The sequence below is a fragment of the Pezoporus wallicus genome, unplaced genomic scaffold (genome assembly GCF_028554395.1).
Source record: "Pezoporus wallicus isolate ANWC-B61680 ecotype Strahan unplaced genomic scaffold, APGP_CSIRO_Pwel_v1 contig_3710, whole genome shotgun sequence".
NCBI classification, from domain to species: Eukaryota; Metazoa; Chordata; class Aves; order Psittaciformes; family Psittacidae; genus Pezoporus; species Pezoporus wallicus.
Window position 1 is genome coordinate 2,853,803 of NW_026640315.1, and position 22,282 is coordinate 2,876,084.

General features: G+C 44.5%; 1 protein-coding gene across 7 annotated transcripts in view; it reads left to right on the forward strand.

Moving 5' to 3' along the window:
• RHBDL3 (rhomboid like 3) overlaps positions 1-22,282 on the forward strand; it is a 70,012-nt gene that overhangs the window by 39,454 nt on the left and 8,276 nt on the right. For all 7 annotated transcript variants that reach the window (XM_057418490.1, XM_057418491.1, XM_057418488.1 and 4 more), the window contains 6 exons: positions 71-229; positions 9,831-10,055; positions 10,774-10,922; positions 15,373-15,485; positions 17,752-17,852; positions 21,712-21,772. In XM_057418490.1, coding sequence (XP_057274473.1) covers positions 9,831-10,055; positions 10,774-10,922; positions 15,373-15,485; positions 17,752-17,852; positions 21,712-21,772 — 649 coding nt within the window. In that variant the 5' untranslated portion in view covers positions 71-229. The remainder of the gene's footprint in view (positions 1-70; positions 230-9,830; positions 10,056-10,773; positions 10,923-15,372; positions 15,486-17,751; positions 17,853-21,711; positions 21,773-22,282) is intronic.

Consider the following 22,282-nt stretch of genomic DNA (forward strand, 5'->3'; position numbering starts at 1 on the left):
AATGCATAGGAGGGCAGAGTTGTGTGTAATGTGGAATAGTTAATTCTGGCATTTTCCCCTCCTATCCCAGTTTGATCCTGACAACACCGGCTACATCAGCACTGAGAAGTTCCGCTCCCTTCTCCAGAGGCACGGCTCAGAGCTGGACCCCCACAAGCTGGAGGTCCTGCTGGCCCTGGCAGACAGCAACTCCGAGGGGAGGATCTGCTACCAGGACTTCGTCAACCTGGTGAGTGCTCTGGCTGGTAGAGCCTGTCAGTCCTTGGTTCTGCTTAAAGCATTGGCTGTTGAGGGACTGTCTCCCTCCTTCTCTCTCTCCCTTTCTTCCTCTATTGGCACTGGTGTTTGCTGTGTTCCTGCATCACACTCTGTATGGGTTTGCTGAAGCATTCAGTAGTGACTGAGCTCTCAAGCCAAGAGTCAAGTTGCTGCCGAGTTTTCCAGGGAAACAAGTTTGCATGGGGAGAAATGGCGGGAGCTGTTTGAAGACCAACATGAAGCAATGGCTGCTACTTGTTCAGAGGCTTTTGCTGTCAGTATCAGTTCCTAGCTGTCGTAAGGCCCCATTTGTTTGCAAGCAGAGGTCTGTCAGTCTGGATGTCTTCTGTGTTATCTAGAGATTTCACCACTTCCAGACAAAAATATATAGATAACTTTGTGTTGACTTGCTGGGTGGAGTCATATTGCACTGCTGTAGGCATCAAGAGCAACAGGAATAAAGTGTTTCTAGGTCATGTTCATTTTATCCCAGGTGAGATGTCTCAGACTGCGTGAGTCATGAGCTGATGCTTCTATCTCTGCTAATGAGTCAATTAGTGAAAGGATCTTTCTGTTTCTTGTCAAGGCAGTTTGGCGAGTCAACACAGATGTAGACATGTATTGTTAGATGCTTAGGGTGGCCTAGAAATGCTGTTTGAAGACAGGTATCTTGAACAGTGGACATTTCAGGGGCTTTGCCCTATTCTTGCTCTGGCATTCCACACCTGAATCCCAGCAGATTTAGTCCAGCAGTAAGAAAAACCTGGGTGACAAAGTCAGTGCCATCTCCAAGGTTTCACTGGAAAGCTGGATATGTTCTTGATGCAGAGTGTAATTACTTGCATCTCTCTGTTCTTGCAGTCAACATGGGGATTTGATCCTTCCATTTGTCATGGTCACTCACACATGTGGTTTGGGGATAGAAAGAAAGTGTCTTCCATATGTCCTGTCTTCACATGAATCAGAAAAGTGTGATAACAGGGCACTGCTGTCAAGGATCCAGGTCACAGCCTCACTTAGGCCATGGGCAGCGTGAAGGTGAAATTACTGTGATGCAGTGACACGGATCTGCTGTATCTAATCAAGCTGTCTTATTAGTCCATTGCATGTGTTTAGGTACACAGCAAAACAGATGTAGCCACTATTAAGCAGATCACAACTACTGTGAGGTTTCCCTCAGCTTCAGCTTAATAAACAGTGTGGTCAAGGTATTTATAGTAACAGCTGCTTGTTCTACGGTTTGGTATACTCAAAGTACCATGCCAGCATTCACTAATTGAGCTGCACAACACTTAGCTAGCAGGAAGAGGTATCATCTAATTTTTTTTACAGAAATGATGGCCTTGGGCCAGCCAACGTGTTGGCAACAGGCTCAGGAACAGACCTGAGCTTTTTCCTCTCCTCTTTCCTTGCTCCATGAGCTGGGGAGCAGCACAAGCTGCAGAGAGGCAGGTGGGAGGTGGAAGGTTTGGGCATCCTCCTCCTTTGGGGAATAGGGGATGGTGCCAGCTCACACCCACCTGATGTGATTTCTGCAAAATGGCAAATTTCCTTCACTACTACTGAATGACTCCTGTAAAGAAGCCATTGATTTTTCTGTTCTTCTATCCTCATCTGCATATTTTTGCACTTTCTAATCGATAGGCAATGCTAATGCCAGAACATTAAACTACTTACAAATGGCATCTCCTGATTCCTCCTCTAGTTGCTATTGATTTTCAACATCCAAACTTTCTAGGGCTCCTTCTCTTTTCCCTAGTTTCCTGCTCCCAAACCTGCCTTTTGAGCTTCCCAATGGAAAGAAACAGAACAGTTGGCACAGAATCACTGCGGAATTAGTGATTTCCTTCACTTTATAGCTGTCAGTCCTGAAGCTATGTGTGGTGATGTTGAAGTGCATGCTTGTGCTTGATGATCATCAGCCATCTCTGCTTTTTGCTCAGGTTAAATTGTCTGTTTCCATAGCTTAGCAAGAATTGATCTGCTCCCAGAAATGATGGTGCTGGATGTGGGGAAGGGAAAGGCTGACCTTTTATGGAATCCACAGAGGTTTTTCGGGCATGGCTCTTTGTGTGTGTGTTTTCCTTTTCTCCATCAATATTCATGAACAAGTACTCTGACATGATCAGAGAATCTCATGGCCTCCCAAATGTGTTTAAGGTACTGAAACTTTGAGTAAGAGGTAAAATGGCATTAATAAAGCTCTGGCCACTGGAAAGGCCTTGAAGCAGGAGTGGGGTTGGGTATCAGAGATGCAATAGAATGCAGTTATAATGCAAAGCACAGAGCAGAGGTGTGGAAGGAAACAGACTCCTCTGTGTGTCTCACAAGCATCTCTTTTGGTTGCTTTCCAAACACGGGGATGTAAGGAGCCTGTGAGCCGTCTGCTTAAGCTACTATGAGACAAATTAACTGTGTTCCAGCTAAAACCAGTACAAGCAGGCTCAGATTCGCAGAACCCAGCTCAGAGCAGTGTTTAAGCACTGGGCATCAGGAGAAGTCTTGTCTTCAATGGTCAGTTCCTGAGATATGCTGTTCTCTCCGGCTTTTCTCACAGCTTTGCTAATGTTGATAAAAATTGAGCAGGGAGAGTCTGCTCTTTTCTCAGCCTTGTAGAACCCTTGATCTTTGATGGGTTCCCTGGAACATTGACATAATGTGATGCTATTTCTTCTGCAGGGTGCTACTTACTAGAGAGTCTGATGTTGAGAGATGCTATTTGTGACCACAGAAGCAGCTGTAACTCTGTGAAATTATTATTTCCAGAAGGCATTACAGGCCACAAACTGCACAGAGCAATAGTGTTAACACTTTGTTTCCTCCAAGTTACAGCATGTCCCAGAGAAGGCAGTAAAAAAATGCTCACACCCATGTACTCCAACAGCATCAGGACCACCAAGAGCACTCTCTGCTCTCTCAAACACTGTGATCCCCTAGCTAAACTAAAGGACTGCTTTATCCTCTGATGTCAAAAGTATGTTATAAACTTCTGGATGCACCAGAAATATAATTCTAGGATTTCTTACCTCAATCAGGAGACCTACACAAAACATATGCCTGTTCTCAGCAAAGCAACTGAAATTCCTGGAATGACAAATTTTACAGGATGAGAATGGATCCTAGAAATCTTTCAGTAAATAATTTAAGTAATGAATAAATTTAGGGAAGCTGAAGAGTCTTGGTGTGATCTGCAAACAGAAAGGGCTGAAAAAAAATCAGATATGTATGAGATTCCTTGCATGCAGTTGTAAAACACAATGCTGCAATCATATCCATTTCTGTTTGTACACTGGAGCTTGTAAGAATGGCAGAAAGCAGTTTCAGATGCTTATCCTGCGTCTGAAACAGTGCAGAATAATAAGTGTTTCCTGTACAAGTGGAGACATCTTGTGCATGTCTGTTGTCTGGTTGCTCTTCTGAGTGTGAAGAGACATGCTAAAAATGCACTGTGGAAATTCTGGCTCTGAACAGCATAAGCCACAGGAGGAGATAATGAACAAAGATGTTTAACTAACTTTGCTGCTTTTAGAGAGGAGGTGAGCCAGGAGGTGATATAGCCAAGATGTTATTTGCTGGGATCCTTGCTGAACAGCACTTGCTGCTGGCAGTCTTGGACTGCTTCACATGATATCCTGTGAACTGTAACAGAGCTGAAGAGCAGACCAGCGATTCCCTGGAGAAACTCAGTTACCTGTTCTCTGGCTAAATGTTCCTTGTATTCTCTGCCTGAGAATGTGCATTATTGCTTTGGACAGGCTGGATCTCCTTCCTCACCCTCTTGACAGACAATGCGAGTAGAAGTGAAGGGGTGCAATATTAGCTTCTAAGATGTTACTTTGCTTAATGGAGGGGCAATATGGATCCAGTTCAGCTGTGGTGAGAGCTTATATTCTCTTGCTGTGAAAATCAGGTAGGGAACTTGCTCTGGACAAGGAAAAGTTTTACAGTACCTTGTGTTTAATAAAGCAACTTTTGCTAGAAAAGTAAATCACAGCTTATACTGAGACTAAAGCAAAATCCATTCCATCTTAAGACATTCTTCAATACTGCATGGCCGGAGGCCATTTGTTCTTATTAGCCACTTCAGTGATAGAAGCAAGGCTTGGTTCTGTCCCTTGTGAGGACACTGCATTTGCCTGCAGATATTTCATGGGTATACTTTCTGCTTTGAAAGGTAACTCTTGCCAGTGCTTGCAATGGTAACACTTTCGCTTGGAATACTGCCTCCAGCCTGGCTTGAGCTGAAATGAGGGGAGCAATGAAGCAAGAGCTGTAGCTACAGAGTGAGAACTTTACAAAAGAGAAAATTTTGAGTTTTATCTTTTGGCTTTGTGAGTGTGTGTGTGACTGCACCAGGAGGGCTCTGTTCTCTTCATGAAGGTGAGCTTTAAGAAGTTACATAGTGTATTCTTGGAGGGGAGGGAGTCCCTTAAACCATGGTTTGCTTAATAGTTTTTTAGTGGTACTAGGAGGTACTTTGTAGCACAGCCATAAAGTAGCTATAAATTCCACTTGCATGTCCTTTATTGCACCAGCTGACAGCCTGCACAGAATGCTGAGGTGAACAAGGCTTTGTAGGAACTGGATATAATTCCTTATTACCTGAGCCACTGGAAAGATAAGCAATAAAGCTGAAATTGCCAATCCTTGAAATCCCCAGGCAAGACAAAAGTTTGCCCAAATGAATATCTCCTCTTTCTGGTAAATCCTTCTTCACTTTCTAGTGTTTTACTCTTCAAAGGCTATTGCAAAATAACCCAGAACCTCAGTTCTAGTAGTTTTGTCTGCTGGTTGTAGTTTTGTTCTCACTGTTTCTAATCTGGAAAGTCTTTGCAGGCAAAGCTGCAGGTTTTATGTGCTTCCAATTAGCTGTGCTGTTGAACCAGGGCAGATCCTCTGCCAAACATCAAGGGGACTCCCATCTAGAGTCCTCTGGGATGTCCTTCAATTTCCAGTAGGACACCCCTTTAAGTGCTTCCTCTGTCCCTGATTCACTGTCTTGGCTGAAAGTGAAACTTGTGTCCTGAGCTCTCTTCCTGGCTTTTATTCAGAGGTATAATAATAAATATTTAATTTAAAAGGGCTTGGAAAACTTTTACTGCAGTATTTGATCTAATATTATCCTACTGTAAGGAGGAGGTTTCCTTAATAGAAGGAGTGCCCTTTTGATCATGTCCTTATCCATCTCTTGCCTCTCAGTGTGTTAAAGTGTATTGAGGTGCAAAGTTGTTACTCCAGGGAGCATTGCCAGGAGCTGCACACCCCTCCTGATAAATGTGCCTCATGCTGCCTTCATGTTGTTCTCCTTCCCATTTTGGAAGAAACTGGTGATTTTTGATGTTCCAAGAGCCATGCGTATCTCTTGAGGGGAAAAAAATAGCTGTCAGAGAGCCAGATGAGTATCTTGGAATTTGATAACTGGGATGCAAGAGCTGATTTTTGGAATGTGTTCAGCTAATACATTGATTCGAGTCCATTAGATACTGGCTACGCGTAGCAGCAGAAGAAGGAACTTTCTTCTGAGCGAACTAGTCTGGCAAATAATCTTTATGCCACTTAAAAGGGAACTTGGCATAGAAATTCCCATCCTTAACGTGATTCCTCAGCTGTGTTCAGTCAAGTGCAGCTGAAACTTGAGAAGCATGATGTCAGCTGAAATGGTTATTTTAATTGTGTGTGTGTCTAAAATACATACGAGTTGGAAATGCTATTAAGGTATTTAAAACAATGCTTCAGAAGATTAAATCTGGATTAATTTCAGTTGCAGAATCCTTCTCAGCACCAATAGAAAGTAGAATGTGTGTTGGGGGGGTTGAAGTTTAAAGCTTACTGTGTTTTGACACAATGATATTTGAACCACAATGTTAATCTTGTCCTGCAAGCCGGGTTCTTGCAATTAACCTTGAAACCTGACTGTATTTTACCTTTTCTAATGGAAGAGCTGGAAGGTCTAAGCCTGGCACATGTAACAGAGAAGTCCAGACAAAACCTTGAGCAGGGAAAACCCCAGCCAGCAGCCATCATAATTCATTTGGTCTCTCCTGCCTCTAACTTTTCTCCAATCCCCAGAGTAAACCACTGCTTGGTCAGAACAAAACAGGATGTTGGTGTTTGCTTTTTGTTTTCCCATTTGATGCTGTTTGTTAAAGTGCCACCAGGTTGGCTTGGAGGACATGAACATCTGTTGCAGATGAGCTCGATGCTGAGTTATGCATGTTGTGAGGAGCTGTCTTTACCCACATTAGCATTTTGTAGAAGTGGGGAGCGAGGGAAGGAAATAAATGTGAATCTTGAAAGCAAAATTGATTGGAGAGGCTGCATTTGTGAGTAAAGTGGGTTATAAAACTGGAGCTGACAGAGGCTTTTAAAAAGCTTGTGCTAACTTCTGATTTAGTGTTCTGTGTCTTGGAAGATCAGAGCTGAAGAGCTGAACGTATTGCCTGTCACAGTGTTGTATGTGTTTAAAAATAGCCGTAGAGCATGCTCAAAGATGCCAGCATGTAATGGGCAGAAATCCATGTTTTTCAAAACCTCCTAAGTGACGCTGAATAAAAAATATAAAAAGGGTTATGTGCCCCACACAGGCCATGAAACTGGAGATGTGGAAATGCTACATGACTTACTTGGCTATTGATTATCTGAGGCAGCAACAGTAGTACAGATGGCCAAGAAACACAGAGAAACGGGCTTGCCAGTGGGAATGGACAGCTTCCATTGCAAGTTGCAGATTATCTGACGCTAGTTCTATAGTGGTATCTGTGCTGAACAAAGGCAGGGCTTTGTACTTCACCAAAGTCTGGCACAGTCCCACTATATGGTAAGGACTCTTCTCCTAAAGTTTGACATTTTCAATGTTGAAGACAGGTTCAAATAATCTAAATAGGAAAAGCTTTTCCTTTCTGGCAGATGTATCAAACCCACCTTCAGAGCAGAGCTCTAGCAGTAAGCTTTGTTTTGTTTTGGTGTGGTAATACCAAAGGGCAGAGGTGGCTGCACATGGTTACCAGTCATGTCAGCTTGGCTGTTTTACAAGGGAAATTTCTTTCTCTCTGCATAATAACTTTTTGAAGGCACGAAAGACTGAGGGAATGTGTTATTCCCCAATGCTGCCTTGGCTCTCCACATACTGTTTGCTGTACCCATCTGCATGAAGTTTTAATATCATGCTCAATAAAGAAGTCCCAGATCAATTACATGAAGAGAAATGGGATGGACTGCCCTGAGCTTCTGGTGCTGCAATAATGTGCAGGCCAACAATGGGCCCAGTGTTCTTTCAGTTGATGATTAAATACTTGACTCATAAATGCCAATATTGTGGAACTCTGAAATCCAGTCATTCAAACTGTGACCATACATGAGAGACTCTGTTTGGGAAGATTTGAGTCTTCCAAAGTCAGTCTGAGGAACAGAATAGTGTTCTCATCAAGAGCTGGTGACAGCAGCAGTAGTGACTTAATCCTCCATCTCTCTTCATGCATGTTACCTCCTATCTTTCTCAGCCTGTCTTCATACGGGAGGTGCTCCAGCCCCTCATCGTCCTCGTGGTCTCCTCTGGACTTGATCCAACAGTTCCATGTCCTTCTTATGTTGAGGACACCAAAACCTCACACAGTGCTCCAAGTGGGGTCTCATGAGAGCAGAGGGGAAGGATCACCTCTTTTGACCTGCTGATTGTGCGCCTTTTGATGCAGCCCAGGATACGGTTGGCTTTCTGGGCTGCAAGTGCACACTGAAGCTGGCTCATGTTCAGTTTCTCATCAACCAGTACCCCCAGGTCCTTCTCTGCAGGGCTATCTGGATATCTCCGTATGTTCTGCAAGACTGGAGCAGTTCACAACCTGCTGCATTTAACTTGCAGGCAGTTTTCTTATTGCCTCTTTGCTAAAGAGCTGATGAATTTGGATACCCAGTAGACGCTCTATCCTGGGAAAGGACTCCATCCTCCAGAACCTGACTTGAGAAAACTGGAAGAAAGATTTTTGTGGACAGATGTTTTTTTCCTTCTCTACCTTTTCTGCTTCTTTTGCCAGAAATTTTCTTTTACAAATGTTTTATGAATGCGCAAAGGAAACAAGAGAGCAAAGGAGAGATACCAAGGAGAGAGCTTTTAGGGTGAGCCTTTTTTCCTCACTAAAACAACTGAAAAAGATCAACACCAGATTTTTTCCCAGTGTTAAAAAAAATGGAAATAGATCAGTTGGTGTCAGTGTTGCTCACATTGGTGAATTTCTGCACTGGAAGGACAGGCTGCAAAGGGAAGGCTGAGGAGGGATGGGCAGCTGCTGGGAGAATGGGTCACAGTGCTGTCACCCTGCATGCCCCTCTGCCTTCCTCCAGTGATTAACAGGAGGTGGCTCCCTGCAGTGATTACTGTGTTTTAAGCAGCTTGGTCCAGCTTGGAACAATTACCCAGCTGCTGGGCACTGAAAGCACAAGCTCTGGGCTTTGCTGGCTTTGGGATATTGGCTGAAATCAGTGTGATCCAAGACAACTGTAAGGCAGTGCTGTTGGACGTCATCTCCTGTTTGGTTCTGGCAGGCTGAAGATGCCAGTGGTTTCCGAGATGAGTTATCAGCTCATTCAGAAGGAGGACCAGGCTGCTACGTTTGCTTTTGCTGCCTTTTACTGTAAAAGGCACCTGTACAGTGGTCTTTCTGCATAGTAAGCCTTTTTAAACCTCCCTGCCAAGGATGCAGCCAGTGCAGCCAGTGACTCCGATGCAGCAGGTTTGTTTGTCATCAGGGCTAATTAGCAATTATCCCAATCTTGGAGCAAGCTCTCTCAGACCTGTTGTTCCCTCCCTGCCGCAGGCAAGGCAGAAAACCCCATCTGCCTGATTGGCAAATGCATTTCTTTAATTATGCATCCAAATTAAGAAAGTGTATGCTCAGAAAGAGACAGCTTATTCTATGCATGTAAGACGATAATGCACATACACATCGGCTGTATCCTCCAAAGCCTGCACCGTCCCAAAACCTGCCCCCTCTGAGGATAACTGTTTTAAAAGAAGAAATCCTTCCCTCTTGCAAGTTTACAGCAGGTAGGGCAGCCTGTACACCAGTTTAGTTTGTTGCTGTTGCTCATGCAGCTTTGTTTTACACAAAGGGATAATTTTCTTTGCCCAGAGCTAATTCCTGCCAACAAGGGTTAGATGCTGTGAGTGTACCTGCTGCTACATTCAATAAATTTTCTGCCCCAAGAGATGACAAGTGCAGGGAAGTGTTGTAGAGCAGGGGGAGCTGAGGGAAGGAGAATACAGGAGTGTGGATCATGATAACTGATGGTGAAGACAGTAGATGGAAGATTGGAGAATGGGCTACAGAGCTCAGCCAGGTGCATCAGCAGCCTCCTCTCTGTCCTGACTTCATTTATTGGCATCTTAATAGCAGACCCTGGTACTTGGTTTGCTTGCACCCCGTGTAGGTCACCCTGTAATCATCCTGAGATGTGGTTCCTAAAGCACCAGCCCAGTGGTGGTTCTCCTGTCTGCCTGGATCTTTCAGTAATCTCCCAGGATGGTTGTGCCAGGCCTTGCTTTGTCCTCATGGTTTCTCCCTTTTCTTTTTACCCAGATGAGCAACAAAAGGTCGAACAGCTTCCGGCAAGCCATCCTGCAGGGGAACCGGAGGCTGTGCAGCAAGGCACTGCTGGAGGAGACAGGGCTGAGCCTTTCTCAGAGGCTCATCCGGCATGTTGCATATGAAACCTTGCCCCGAGAGATAGACCGCAAGTGGTACTATGACAGCTACACCTTCTGCCCTCCACCCTGGTTCATGATAACCATCACTATTGTAGAGGCAAGTACCTTCATGCAGTCTCTCTGGAAAACCACCTCATACTGCCAAAAGCTTTGCTGGGGCATGAACAAGGGCTGGATTGGGACTAATTTGGACTCAGACAAGGAGAAGCACAAAGCTGATGGCCGTTTTGGCTTATCTGTATATGTGTGTAAGTGGAGACTGTGATCCTGTGTGTCTCCAAGGATGGTTATTAGTCACTGAAACGATTTGTATATGGAACTACAGAATTTGGGAAACTCTAACAAAACTTTCTGAGGAGTGAAAATCTGGACAGTTCTAGAGAAACTGGTAATATAAGTAATGGAATTAGAAGAAAAATTCCTATATGGTTACCTCTGTTCTGTGAATGGAGAGAAAAAGGAGAGAAGAAAAACTGGGTTAAATATTCTGACCTACTCATTTGTTGCCAAAATGAGATCTTTGCACAGCTGCTGGGTAATGCAGTCGAGCACAGAGAAGGGTATAATATGGCACTGATCAGTAGGGTGCCGAGTTCTTATGACTCAGTGGCTGGTGTGTTACAGAAAGTTTCATATAGAGTTATACCAATGTGTTGCAGATTCCTCAAACGGGGAACTTTCCTGCTGTGCGAAGCTGTCAAGTGGGAGAAAAATACTGTACATTTGATTTTTTTCTCCATGCTTTTGGGCTGCAAAGTATTGCTTTTCAGTGAGAGAAGGCATTTCCTAACCCAGGAATCTCCCTGATTTTCTAGGTTGCCTTTTTTCTTTACAACGGAGTGGTATTAGACAGATTTGTGCTACAAGTCAGCCATCCCTTATACCTGAAGAATGCATTACTTTACCATCCTCAACTCCGTGCTCAGGCTTGGAGGTACCTAACCTACATATTCATGCATGCAGGGTGAGTACTTACAAACTGTAGAGATTCACCACAGCTCAGGTTCCCCAGAGAGAGGGAGGAGAAAGCAACAGATTCAGCTCAGAAATAAATGTTTTAAAATCAATTCTGAATTGTATATAAAAGTCTAAAGCTCTTCTGGAGTGTTGGGCAATGAGGGGCGAACCTTCACAGCTCTCTGAAGGGAGGAGGCAGCATAAGGAACTTAACCGATGCTGATCTTCTCCCTAGCAGTACTGGGACCACACCTTCCTCTTACTGTGCACTTTCCAGTGTGTGCTTCCTAAAACTCACCATGTCGAAGCCCAGTGTCGCTCCTGTGCAAGTGGTAGAATAAATCTGCAAAGATGTTGGACTGGTATTTACACCTACATGGTGTATTGTTGCTAGGCTTCCTAGCTGAGGTTGGAAAAGTCAATTAAATTCCCTGTGCCTCTGATATGTCATCACTTGGTGATGTTGTCCCTTCTGTAGGGACTGAGATAATGCCTAGAAGCCCAAGTCAAGATTGACCTCCCATTTTGTACACACTGTACCAACACCAGGATTCCTGAAGAGCTGCCAATCTTGACTGACCAGATAGACAATGAATGGTCCATCTAATGCAAAATGCAAAATGAAAGTGCACAGTAAAATGAATCCTCCTTCTTTCCATGAGAGGTATGTAGCTGACTTTGGAAGAGGAAATAAGGCATGGGGATTCTAACTGTGCTTCTCAACTGTGCTAGTCCTCCCAAGAGTCAGAGACTTAATTGTGTGATGTTTGTGATGCCATCGTGATGAGTGAGTGGCACAGGAAAGTTCATCCCTGTACAAAACACTCCACCCTCTGCGTGGTTTCTCAGATCATTATCTTCACACATTCCTGGCAGATAATTGCAATTTTCTTTAATTCTGTCATTGAAAAACCACAGAAACAAGCTTTCTAGCAGTAGTTTATAGTTTGAAACTGGATAAAGACCCTTTGTTCTGAAATAGAAAGCCTATATTCCCATCAGTCAATATTCTATGAAAGGCCAGAAAGATCACGCTGATCTTTTCCCTTTTCCATGTCTCTGATGGAAGACATGCTGATGTCTCTTCTCTGCCATGGAATAACTGCCTCAGTGTGTAATTGCCTTTGAGCACAAGTTGTGCCCCAGATCTCTGACTAAAAACTGTAGGGCAGAACAGACTCCCCCCGAGGGGAGAGTAGGAAAAAAGTTATAGATGAAACTTCTGGAAGGGCAACATCTGTACTTTGTGTGCTAAATCCCCCTCCAGAGTCCATTGTATATAGGTTTCAATCTGCCAGTAGAGACTATTGGGCTTAGATGTGAGACTGGTTAGGTAAAAAAGAATTGGAAATTTTCATCACTGAGGATGTGGGGAAAACTGGCTTGTAAAAGGATTAAACACTTCATTTTTAACTAATGTTAGCTAATTTGTACCTGGGTTTTCTTCTGGTGATGGTGATGTTCTACTGTATCACTTGGGTAACTGCAGATCGCTTTGGGATACATCTGAAGAGGAGCACCTGCATGAGGACAATTTGTTCAGCATTTAATGTTTTCCTGTATCATTGTGGCCTGCTTTCCTAACCTGGGCAACCTTCATCACCCTTTCCTTTCCTGTGGTAGGCAGTACTCTGGCATTCTTCACACTTACTGCCTGAAAAATAGCTCATGTTTATTTCACATCTGTGACAGGCTCAGAGATGACCAGTGGGGAAGGTGGTGTGCAGGAGGCTCACTGTCTTTGTGATGGATTCCAAGTTCTTTAGCTATGTAGCTTTCAGAACAATGGAGAGTCCTGCTGAAACAATAAAGCTCATGATTTATCTGCAGTATCTGGAGTTAATGTTAAATGTTCATTTAATGCTAACTTCTCTGTATTAAGCTGCTTTCATATCAAGAGAACAGATAAATCTTGGAAAGGTAATAACATTTGTTTGTGGAAGCCCATCATTTTCCTCTTGTTTTCAAATGAAAGGCTAACACAATGCCATGGGCTCTATTGTTATCCTGCTTCCAGCTGAGACATTAAAATGGTAATGTGGAATGCTCCTTAATTTAGTGCATTGGGTCTGGGTTTCAAAGAGCAAGCGACAGCCAGAAGGTGTCCAAGAAGACAGCAGTTGCTAAGGCTTGGCTGGCTGTGCCTCTAGGAAGATGCCAGAAATGCCTGGGCTGTGTGTTGGTCCTGATGCAGGGAGCTTTGTCCAGGGCTGAAAAGGCAAAGTTGTAAATTCTGCCCTTCTGCTTTCATGGAAAGCAGACGTTGACTATCTGGGGCCCAGGCATTTGTAACACTGCCATAACTAATGACTTGCATTGATGCTCAGTCCCATTTGTTTGGTCCCAGGGAAGGAGAAAGTCTTTAATAAATCAATGAAATTGTCATTTCAAGAATGACGCATTCAGCACTGGCAAAGGCTAATTATATTTTATGGGTGCTCATCGACTGTGGAGCCTTCAGAGCTTTTAGTGTGATGGGGAGGAGAAGTGAATGGGATTGCTCCTGCAAAGTCTTTTAAGAAGAGCTGTGAATCAGAGCAGTCACTTCAGAGTCTGGGACAAACTTTGCCAAGCTCTTACAAAAGCTTCCCATGAAAAAATAAGACCCGGTGCTTTGTGTGAAAGTGTCAGATGCCACCTTGTTGACTATGTGCCAGCCAAAGCTTCTGCCCTCCCCTCTGTGAAAGGGCACTTGGATGCTTTGACTCTTCTGTGATCTCAGTTTGACCTTTGCTGCTTGTTCCTAAGTGCTGTGAACATGCAGGATCAGAACAAGTGCCAGAATATGCCCATGCCTGGTGGCTTCAAGTCTTGAGCAAAGCAATAAAAAGCCCCTCAGTTACATGCAGCAGTTTCCCATAATGACACATTGAAGTGCTGAGTGGCTCGTGCAGGGGAGAAATTTATCCTTGGAGAGTCATTCAGTGAGAACAAACCTATTAAGCTCTGCAGAAAGGAGTGTTTCCTGCTGTATCATTTCCAGCAGTTCTTTCCGGTCCAACTTTAAAATCTCATTTACCAGACTGTTCTGTCATTACTGCGTCTCACCATCAGTGTTTTTCTCTGATAGTGTTTATCTCTGATGTATATGGGAAATTGCTATGGTAACATGAAGTAAGATCAAAACAGTGAAAATCCATATAACTTAAACCAAAGATTGCTGGTGGCTGGCTGTGAGCAATTCTTTTCTTGTATAAAGGGGGATGTAGATTTCCAGTGCATTAGCTACTTTGCACTCTTTACCCCAAAAGATGCCCCTTCTCTGTTAAGGGTATCACTCTGTCATTTAGGTCCCCTACTTTGTAAGCAGACTCAGGCACTCTTCATACAGAACAGTCTACCACACTGGGTTCAGTGTGACCTTGTCATTCAGCAAGGTCACAGCCCTGGGGGCCCAGGGTATATCTCAGACACTAGCACAATGTTGAGAAGGGCACTGTTCAGCAGCCTGGTGCTTTTGTCACCTCACTGGAAGATCCTGTAGATAGCAAAAGCACAGGTAAATATTTGTACAGAACTTTGAAAAGTAGCAGGACAGTTTTGTTAAGTTTTGTTTATTAGAGCAACAAAGAGCTTGTTTTCAAACTATTGATTCAGCACAGGAGAAAACTGCTGCACTGGAGTCTGCACCAAATATGCTTAGATTTAATCTTAGCTGTCACACTCTACCTCTAGGCTGCAAGTGGTCCTGCACAATGTGCACAGTGGGGTTTTCTACAGGTCCAGTCTCAGCTCAGCTTTCTGCATTGTGTTCAGCAGGGAGTTTTGCCATTGAATATAATGAAAGGTGAACAGAAAGCTTTAGTGAATACACCTTGTGTCTCATCTAACCAGAGATAAAAATGCCCTCTGCTCCCCATTCTGACCATGACCACACTGAAGCAGGCACATCAGAAAAGGGTTGTGGTCAGGCAGCACAAACAGTAAAGCAGTATTATGTGTCACAAGGAAATGGCAGCTGTCTTGGATATTAGGTTTATCTTTGCTCTTGACTTAATATCTGTTCCCTATCATAGCAGCGCAATATGTTCAGGGAAAGGCTGTGTTATTAGGAGGGGAGAAGGGAGGACCAGGTCAAGTTCTGGGCTTCTGTTCCAGGCTCTGCTGCCATCTTGCTGCTTTTGTGGACAAATCATTTGATTTCTTCAAACAACAACAAAAATAAAATAAAAATTAAAAAAAAAAAAATAAAAAAAGAAGTCTCACTAAGGCTTAAACTTGCTGTGAGGTCTTTGTCTGAATGGACCTGGATGGATGTGAAAGACAATGAGCAGCAAGGAGGGAAGAAACATTGCAGCTCTCAGTCTGATTTTTTCAGGTTTTACCCAGTGTTATAATCTACTTCCATGAAGCAGGTGCTCATTGATTTCCTTTCCAAGATACCTTTGTCTCGAGGCTAGAGAAGAGAGACAAAAGAGTTTAGCAAAGAGGACAACTGTTGTTTTTCCTTGCCACAGGATAGAACACCTTGGACTCAACGTTGTCCTCCAGCTCTTGGTTGGAGTTCCCCTGGAAATGGTGCATGGAGCTGCACGAATCAGTTTTGTGTACGTTGCTGGAGTTGTGGCAGGTAGGTGACACTTCTGGGTGGCCCAGATGGAGAAGTAATCTGAAAATGGTCTTTTGTGTAGGAAATGTTTTGTGACATTTGGGTGCAGAAGAGGAGCAGTCCACTGATCTGTGTGTTGAAATTGTTTTGGAGGCTGGAAGTGGGAAATATGCTACAGCTTTCTGCAGCCTGAGTAAGCAAGAAGTATTTGGTTGCAGGTTGTGAGCAGTGCACAGGAATCTGGAAATTAATATAATCATAAACCATGGGCTTTGATTGAATTTTAGGTTGTGCTGTATTGCTTTTATTTGTGTTTGGCATTTCCAGCAGTTTGGAGGTGATGGAGGTTAGCTGACAATAGATCAACATCTAATTAAAACAGGAGGAGGGTGTGAGAACAATCAACAGCTTCACAGGGGAACTCTGACAACAACTGACTGCCTTAGTTGAAGATTTATGGTGGTTTTTTTTTCCAGCTACATTAATTTTATCATTTTCCATAATGAGCAGATAAAGCCTTTGTAAAATGGGCAGCATCAGGTACTAATAAATCCTACATTCCAGAAGAGACACTGCAGAAAGAATAATTAGACTAGGACACAGGACTAGGGATGGTACAAGCACAACACTATTTAATGCAGAGAAAGGAGTTAGCAGACCAGCTCCACCATCTAGCTTGTTATTTTAGTAAGCACTAACTAAAGTGGTCCCCAGTCTGCAGCTTTCGAGACAAACTTTTCTACATAGATCCACCTACCAACCTGAGGCTTCATTTGTATACATGTAAATACACATAGCACATCTGTGCAAGGTATGGTGAGCACTGAATCTGCTGCACTTGAGCCCAGGTGGGCACTGTGAGTTGCCTGTGGCCGTGGTTCACAGGGGCAGAGGCAGCTTTTGCTAAGGGTTAAGCTGGGCTGAATGCCCAGAGCTCTGGAAGTTTGTAGCCAGTGCCTGAATGAGGCTCACTAGCCCACCCACCACTACTGGTTCATTTATGCTATACAAATGACCCCATTTTTTTCTCAGACAAGCTGCCACATCCCCACAGATTAGCCTTTCATGCCTTATAATCTATAAATTGTGGAAGAAAGTGCCAATGGAAAGGGAAAACTTCCTTTCTTAATGCAGGTTGGAACTACAAATATGACCAGACAGTCCCACACAGAAAAGCATCCCATGACACACTTACCTGTTTGAGTTGTTAGCCAATTATTAAACCTGCTTTGTCCTTTGACATGTGTCAGAAGAGGCATACTTATGCTGAGGATCTGTCAATGTAAAGATAACACAGCTCCTAAACAATCAGGAAGAAGCAGTAAAATGTTGACATGGGTCACAATGGCCACTCCCTGCTTTAATGCATTTAATCTCATTTATCTGGCTTTACTAAGACACATTGAGGCTGAGATTGCAAGACTCAGTGCAGTGTCTGAGGATTTAACTCCAAGTTCTCATTACTTCTTTCTTAACTTCTCATTAATGTTTTCCTTAGAGGCAGTGTTTAAGAGCTGAGAAGTCTTAGGGCCATAAATCAAAGGAGGGAGCTATGAGCAGAGCTGGCTGGTAGAACCTCAGCACTTTTCTTGACCCAGAATCTGTTTCTCCTTCCTGCTTATCACTAAGACCTTCATTCTCCCTACCTTGTCTGCCTTTGTCTCTCTATCTTTTAAATTACTCTTCAGGTTTGCAATGAAAGGAGCTTTGAGCATATCCCAGCCTCCAACTGGGATAAGGAGAAGCAATGTCTATGTTTGGACTATAGTTTTGTGGGGCCTTTATGTGATTGACCTGCCATTTGCTATCTTGTGTTTACTGCCTCCACCCAGGTTATTTGTAGCTAGTTTTACTCTAAAGTTTCATACGTAACAGGCTGTGCTTTGATCAGAGGCCTGTGCCAAGTAACAAGTTCTTTCTCACAGTGCAAATATTTGTCTTGCCAGCTGGGAGCTAGTTGTATTTTATCATCAGGTGAGGAGCAAAATACAGACATCTGTCTCCTGCTTCTTAGTTGTTTTAACCAGGGTGTGAGTGCTTTTCTGCAGTATAGGTTTGAAAATGCTACCTTGCTTGGCTGCTTTTAAAGTAGGTGCAGAAGAATCAGTGACTGTCTTGGCAGTTTTACAGGATTGAATTAGCTCCACAAGCCAATTGATTTCCCCCCTCCTTCTCTTTCAGAGACCTGCAGCAATTAGCACTAAACTGGCAGTAGCAGGGATGTAGAGCAGGAGAAAGTGTGTTTATTTGTCTGACAGTTGTCACAAACCCTTGTTCCTTCTCCCAGGGTCCCTGGCAGTGTCAGTAGCTGATATGACTGCGCCTGTGGTGGGCTCCTCTGGAGGCGTGTATGCTCTTGTCTCAGCCCACTTGGCCAACATAGTCATGGTGAGTACCAGAATGTCTGTCTAACCTCTTCAGAAGTGAGCCGTGTCTGGTGGCCCAAAGGGTTCGGCCCAGCTGTTGGTCATTCAGAGCTTGCCCCAGTTAAGAGTCTTCTCAGTGGTGTGGTCCTGGGTTGGAAATGTTACACTGCAGTTGGTGGCTTGGTACCCTGATGACTGGTAGCTTGCCAGAAGCCAAAGATGCTGGTAACCCAAGACTTAGCAGCGTACTCCAGGCTATCATCTCTACTTGCAGAGGCTGACAAAACATTGCCAGAGGTCCTGTTATTTCACTACTCACTGGTCTCCTCCAAACCTACTTAGCAATTGCTACCCTAGCACCTATATTTCTTCATTATCTGCTGCCTCTCTTCTCATCTGAAATTACTTCTACTGCCTTTCCATTCTGGTGGAGTTTTTGCTTTTCTTTCCCCCTCTTCTCTCTCGCTGCTTCCTTAGTCTCTAGATGTGCTATTCCGTCATGCTGAAAGACATGCTGGCCATTTGCTGGTAGAGCACAGTCCTGAGCAGGTGCTTTGAGCACGCTGGGAAGACACAAGACTGTTGAAGGAGAGTCCCTTGAATCTTCTCTTCCCTTGTGCCTCCTGGTACCCAAAGGAATGAAAACATTCCTCCTTGTAATAAGAAATAGTCTTGGAGATCAGGAGGGCAGAGGAGGGGCGGCTGTGAAGGGAGCTCATGAGGGGCAAGGAGGGGCAGCCATTAAGCAAGATCATGAGGGGCAGCCATGATGGAAGATCATGAGTGGACAGGAGAGGTGGCCATGAGAGGAGGTCCTGAGGGAAAATGAGGGACGGCCATGAGGGGAGATCATGATGGCATAGGAGGGGCATCCATGAGAGATCATGAGGGGAGAGGAGCGGCGGCCATGAGGGGAGATCATGAGAGGGGAGGAGGGCCGTCCATTAGGGAAGATCATGAAGAGAGAGGAGGGACAGCCGTGAAGGAAGATCCTGAGGGGAGAGAAGCGGCAGCCATGAGAGGAGATCATGAGAGGACAGGAGGGTTGGCCATGAAGTGCGGCCATAAGGGAAGATGAGGGGCAGCCATGAAGTGCAGCCATGAGGGAAGATGAGGGGAGGCCATGAGGAAAGATCATGAGGGGAGAGGAGTGGCGGCCATGAGGGGAGATCATGAGAGGACTGGAGGGGCGGCCATGAGGTGCGGCCATGAGGGAAGATGAGGGGTGGCCATGAGGGAAGATCATGAGGGGAGAAGAGGGACGACCATGAGGGAAGATCATGAGGGAAGAAGAGAGACGGCCATGAGGGAAGATCATGAGGGAAAATGAGTGACAGCCATGAGTGGAGATCATGATGGCATAGGAGTGCTGTCCATGAGAGAAGATCATGAGGGGAGAGGAGGGGCAGCCATGAGGGAAGATCAGGAGGGGAGAGGAGGGGCAGCCATGAGGGGTGATCATGAGGAGAGTTGAGTGACGGCCATGAGGGGATATCATGAGTGGAGAGGAGGGGTGGCCATGAGCGAAGATCATGAGGGGAGATAAGGGGCAGCCATGAGGAAAGATGATGAAGGGAGAGGAGAGGGTGGACAGCCATGAGGAAAGATGATGAAGGGAGAGGAGAGGGTGGACAGCCATGAGGGGAGGGAAGATCATGAGGGAAGATGAGGGGCGGCCATGAACTGGATCCAGATAAGCATCTATTCCTATCGTTGTGGAACTGCTCCTTTCAGCACGGTGCCCATAGCCACAGCTCTCACCAGAACAGCAGGACTTGAGGGTGGCCATGGACTGTAGCTTAATTCCTTCTCAGAAATGCAAGAAAGGTTGACAGAACTTATGGCCACACTTTTCACTGTAGTGTGGACATACAGTAAAAGGCAGCACAGTGCCAGCAGTGAAATCAAGAGCGAACAGCTTCTACTCCTGGCACAGCACAACAGGTTGCCTGCAATAAGGGGTAAAGCTTGACTGGGTGGGAGACAGCAGAGCCTTTTTGGATCTGAGCCGAGACTGCAAAATGAGCTCCCTCCGGACCTGGGAGCCATGATCCACTCCACTCATTTCTGGTCCCAGAGCAGTGAGGTTGATTTTTAAATCTTGCCTCATGCAAGATAGGTAAATATGTATTTAAGTAAATATATATATTTTTTAAGAGATACCCACCAGAACATGACACTCCTTGCACTCGTTTCTTCCCCTGGAGATAGAATGGGAAAATGAACAACAGGAAGGACATGAAACCAATAGCAGTATATTGGAAAAAGCTCAGATACTGGTACAGTTTGTCTGGGATATACTGAGTAGATGTGAATCCCTTTGGTCTTGCTCATTCTCCTGCTCTGCAGTGCATATGATAGCATGGAAGGTCTGGTTTGCTCTCTGATGTCACGTTTAGGGTATGTCAGGATGCTGATGGTGTGCACCATTGCTGGACCTTCAGTGGCATGGCTAGGAAAGAAAGGACAGGTTAGATGGGGCTTTGGGCAACCTGCTCTAGTGGAAGGTGTCCCTGCCCGTGGCAGGGGGTTGGAACTGGATGAGCTTTAAGATCCTTTCCAACCTAAACCATTCTGTGATTCTGTGAATTAAATACATAAAATAACCAATGGGGAAGCAATAAAGTGTGTCACCCAAAGGAAAAGAGTGAGGGGAGAACTTCAGAATAGTTACATGGAAATGAAAACTGATGGAAGCAGCACAGCATTAATCAACATGAGTTCAGAGCCTTCTGACTGGGTTAGGTGTCTCTGTGGAGAGAGAAAATGAGTTACTTATTTTGTAGAGATTGCATTTTTGCAGTCACAGAAGTGATTTACAGACAGATCCCACATAAAACTTGAAGATATGTAATATGTATTGCAGAATATTCAGCAGGCTGAAAGTCACTGGGTGCCATTAAAGTTTACGAGCATTTTTTTATTCCTTCAGTGTGATGAGCAGGGAGTTTTTCACAAGCAGCTTAGCTAGCTTGCTATCTCACACCACCTCCAACAGGCAGCATTTCACTTAAACACTTAATAATTATAGTGTGCATAATAATACATCTGAGTTCCCCAGGACATGATCTCTATTTCCTGTTTGGAAATCTGTGCAAGTGGAAAAGGAGGAATTTAAACATTTCTCCCATGGTTTCTGACTACCATTCAGAGATTCTTATTCCACTGTATAGGTTAACGGCCAAGTCTGAAGGCAGAGGAGGCCAAATCCATGCTTTCTTATGGCACTGTTCCCTTAGTATGCTTTTATTGGGGTCTTTTTTATTTGTGTGTTTCTGCTGCATAGCTGAGTTGCAGAATTTCAGGGAGCCTGAGGTACAGGCAGTAGCCCTGGAAAAGCACAGCAGGGCTTGAATGCACTGAGGAATTGCCTGACAGGGACAATGTTGTGCCTCCACATGAATCATGATGAGCTGTGCCACTTCTTGACATAATTTTATTTGATGCAGTCTAATTCAACAGGGTTTTGCAGGGTAGGTAAATTCAGGTATTTTCAGAAGTCAGACTTTAGGGTGAAACATTATGCTAACATTTCAAAAATGAGTCTGTCTGAAGAATAGAGAATGGTAAGGCCAGCCAAGGACCATGCCACACAGTTGGATGTCAGGCAAGGAAAGTCAGTAAGACTGCCAGGAAAAGAAGCTCTGGACTGTCCATAACTTGGTCATATCTGCAATATATCCATTATGGTTATGTCCTCTGGCGTTGACAGATCTGTGCTTGGTGTGGTGACTGGAGAGTTCACAGCCAGGTGACAAAGGCTGTGAAAGGGGTTTGTTTCAGGGATGGTTATCCTTGATGCTCTTCCACTGTAGTTCTGGATATAAAACTCCTCCAGGTTTGCATGCAGCATCACATTGTTTCCCTTGTCTCTTTTCCAGAACTGGTCAGGAATGAAGTGCCAGTTCAAACTGCTGCGCATGGCTGTTGCCTTGATCTGTAGTAAGTATCATGCAATACTTGGCACACACACAATCCTGGTTTGTTTGTCCTTGTCAGAAGAGTTCATGCTGATTCAGAGGGGTTTGACTTTTGCAGCAGTTTTGATAGGAACCAGCAGCTGGACCTTCTGAGAGCAGAAACTACAACACTCTCAAATGCAGGTTTGGGCTTTCAACACAAGCATTTGTAAATGAGGATTTGTTGTTAGCCAACAACTGTTGCTTGTGGCATTTGGGAAGCTCTGGGACATAAACGGTCTTATCTTTGAATCCGCAAACAAGGAGTACTTTTGCAATGATAATACCTAGGTTTCCTAGAGCACTTCACAAATGGGATGGCAACAGAATGTGTGTGTAATGCATCTTGCCAATTGTCTTCAAAGTCTTAACTTATTTTTTTTGTGGTTTCGTGTAAATTATGGAAGGGGACTATTCCCCCTCCTGTCTACACTCCCACAAACCCAGACCTCATGTGCATGCACCACAATCCTTACATAGCCATAGCTTCCCA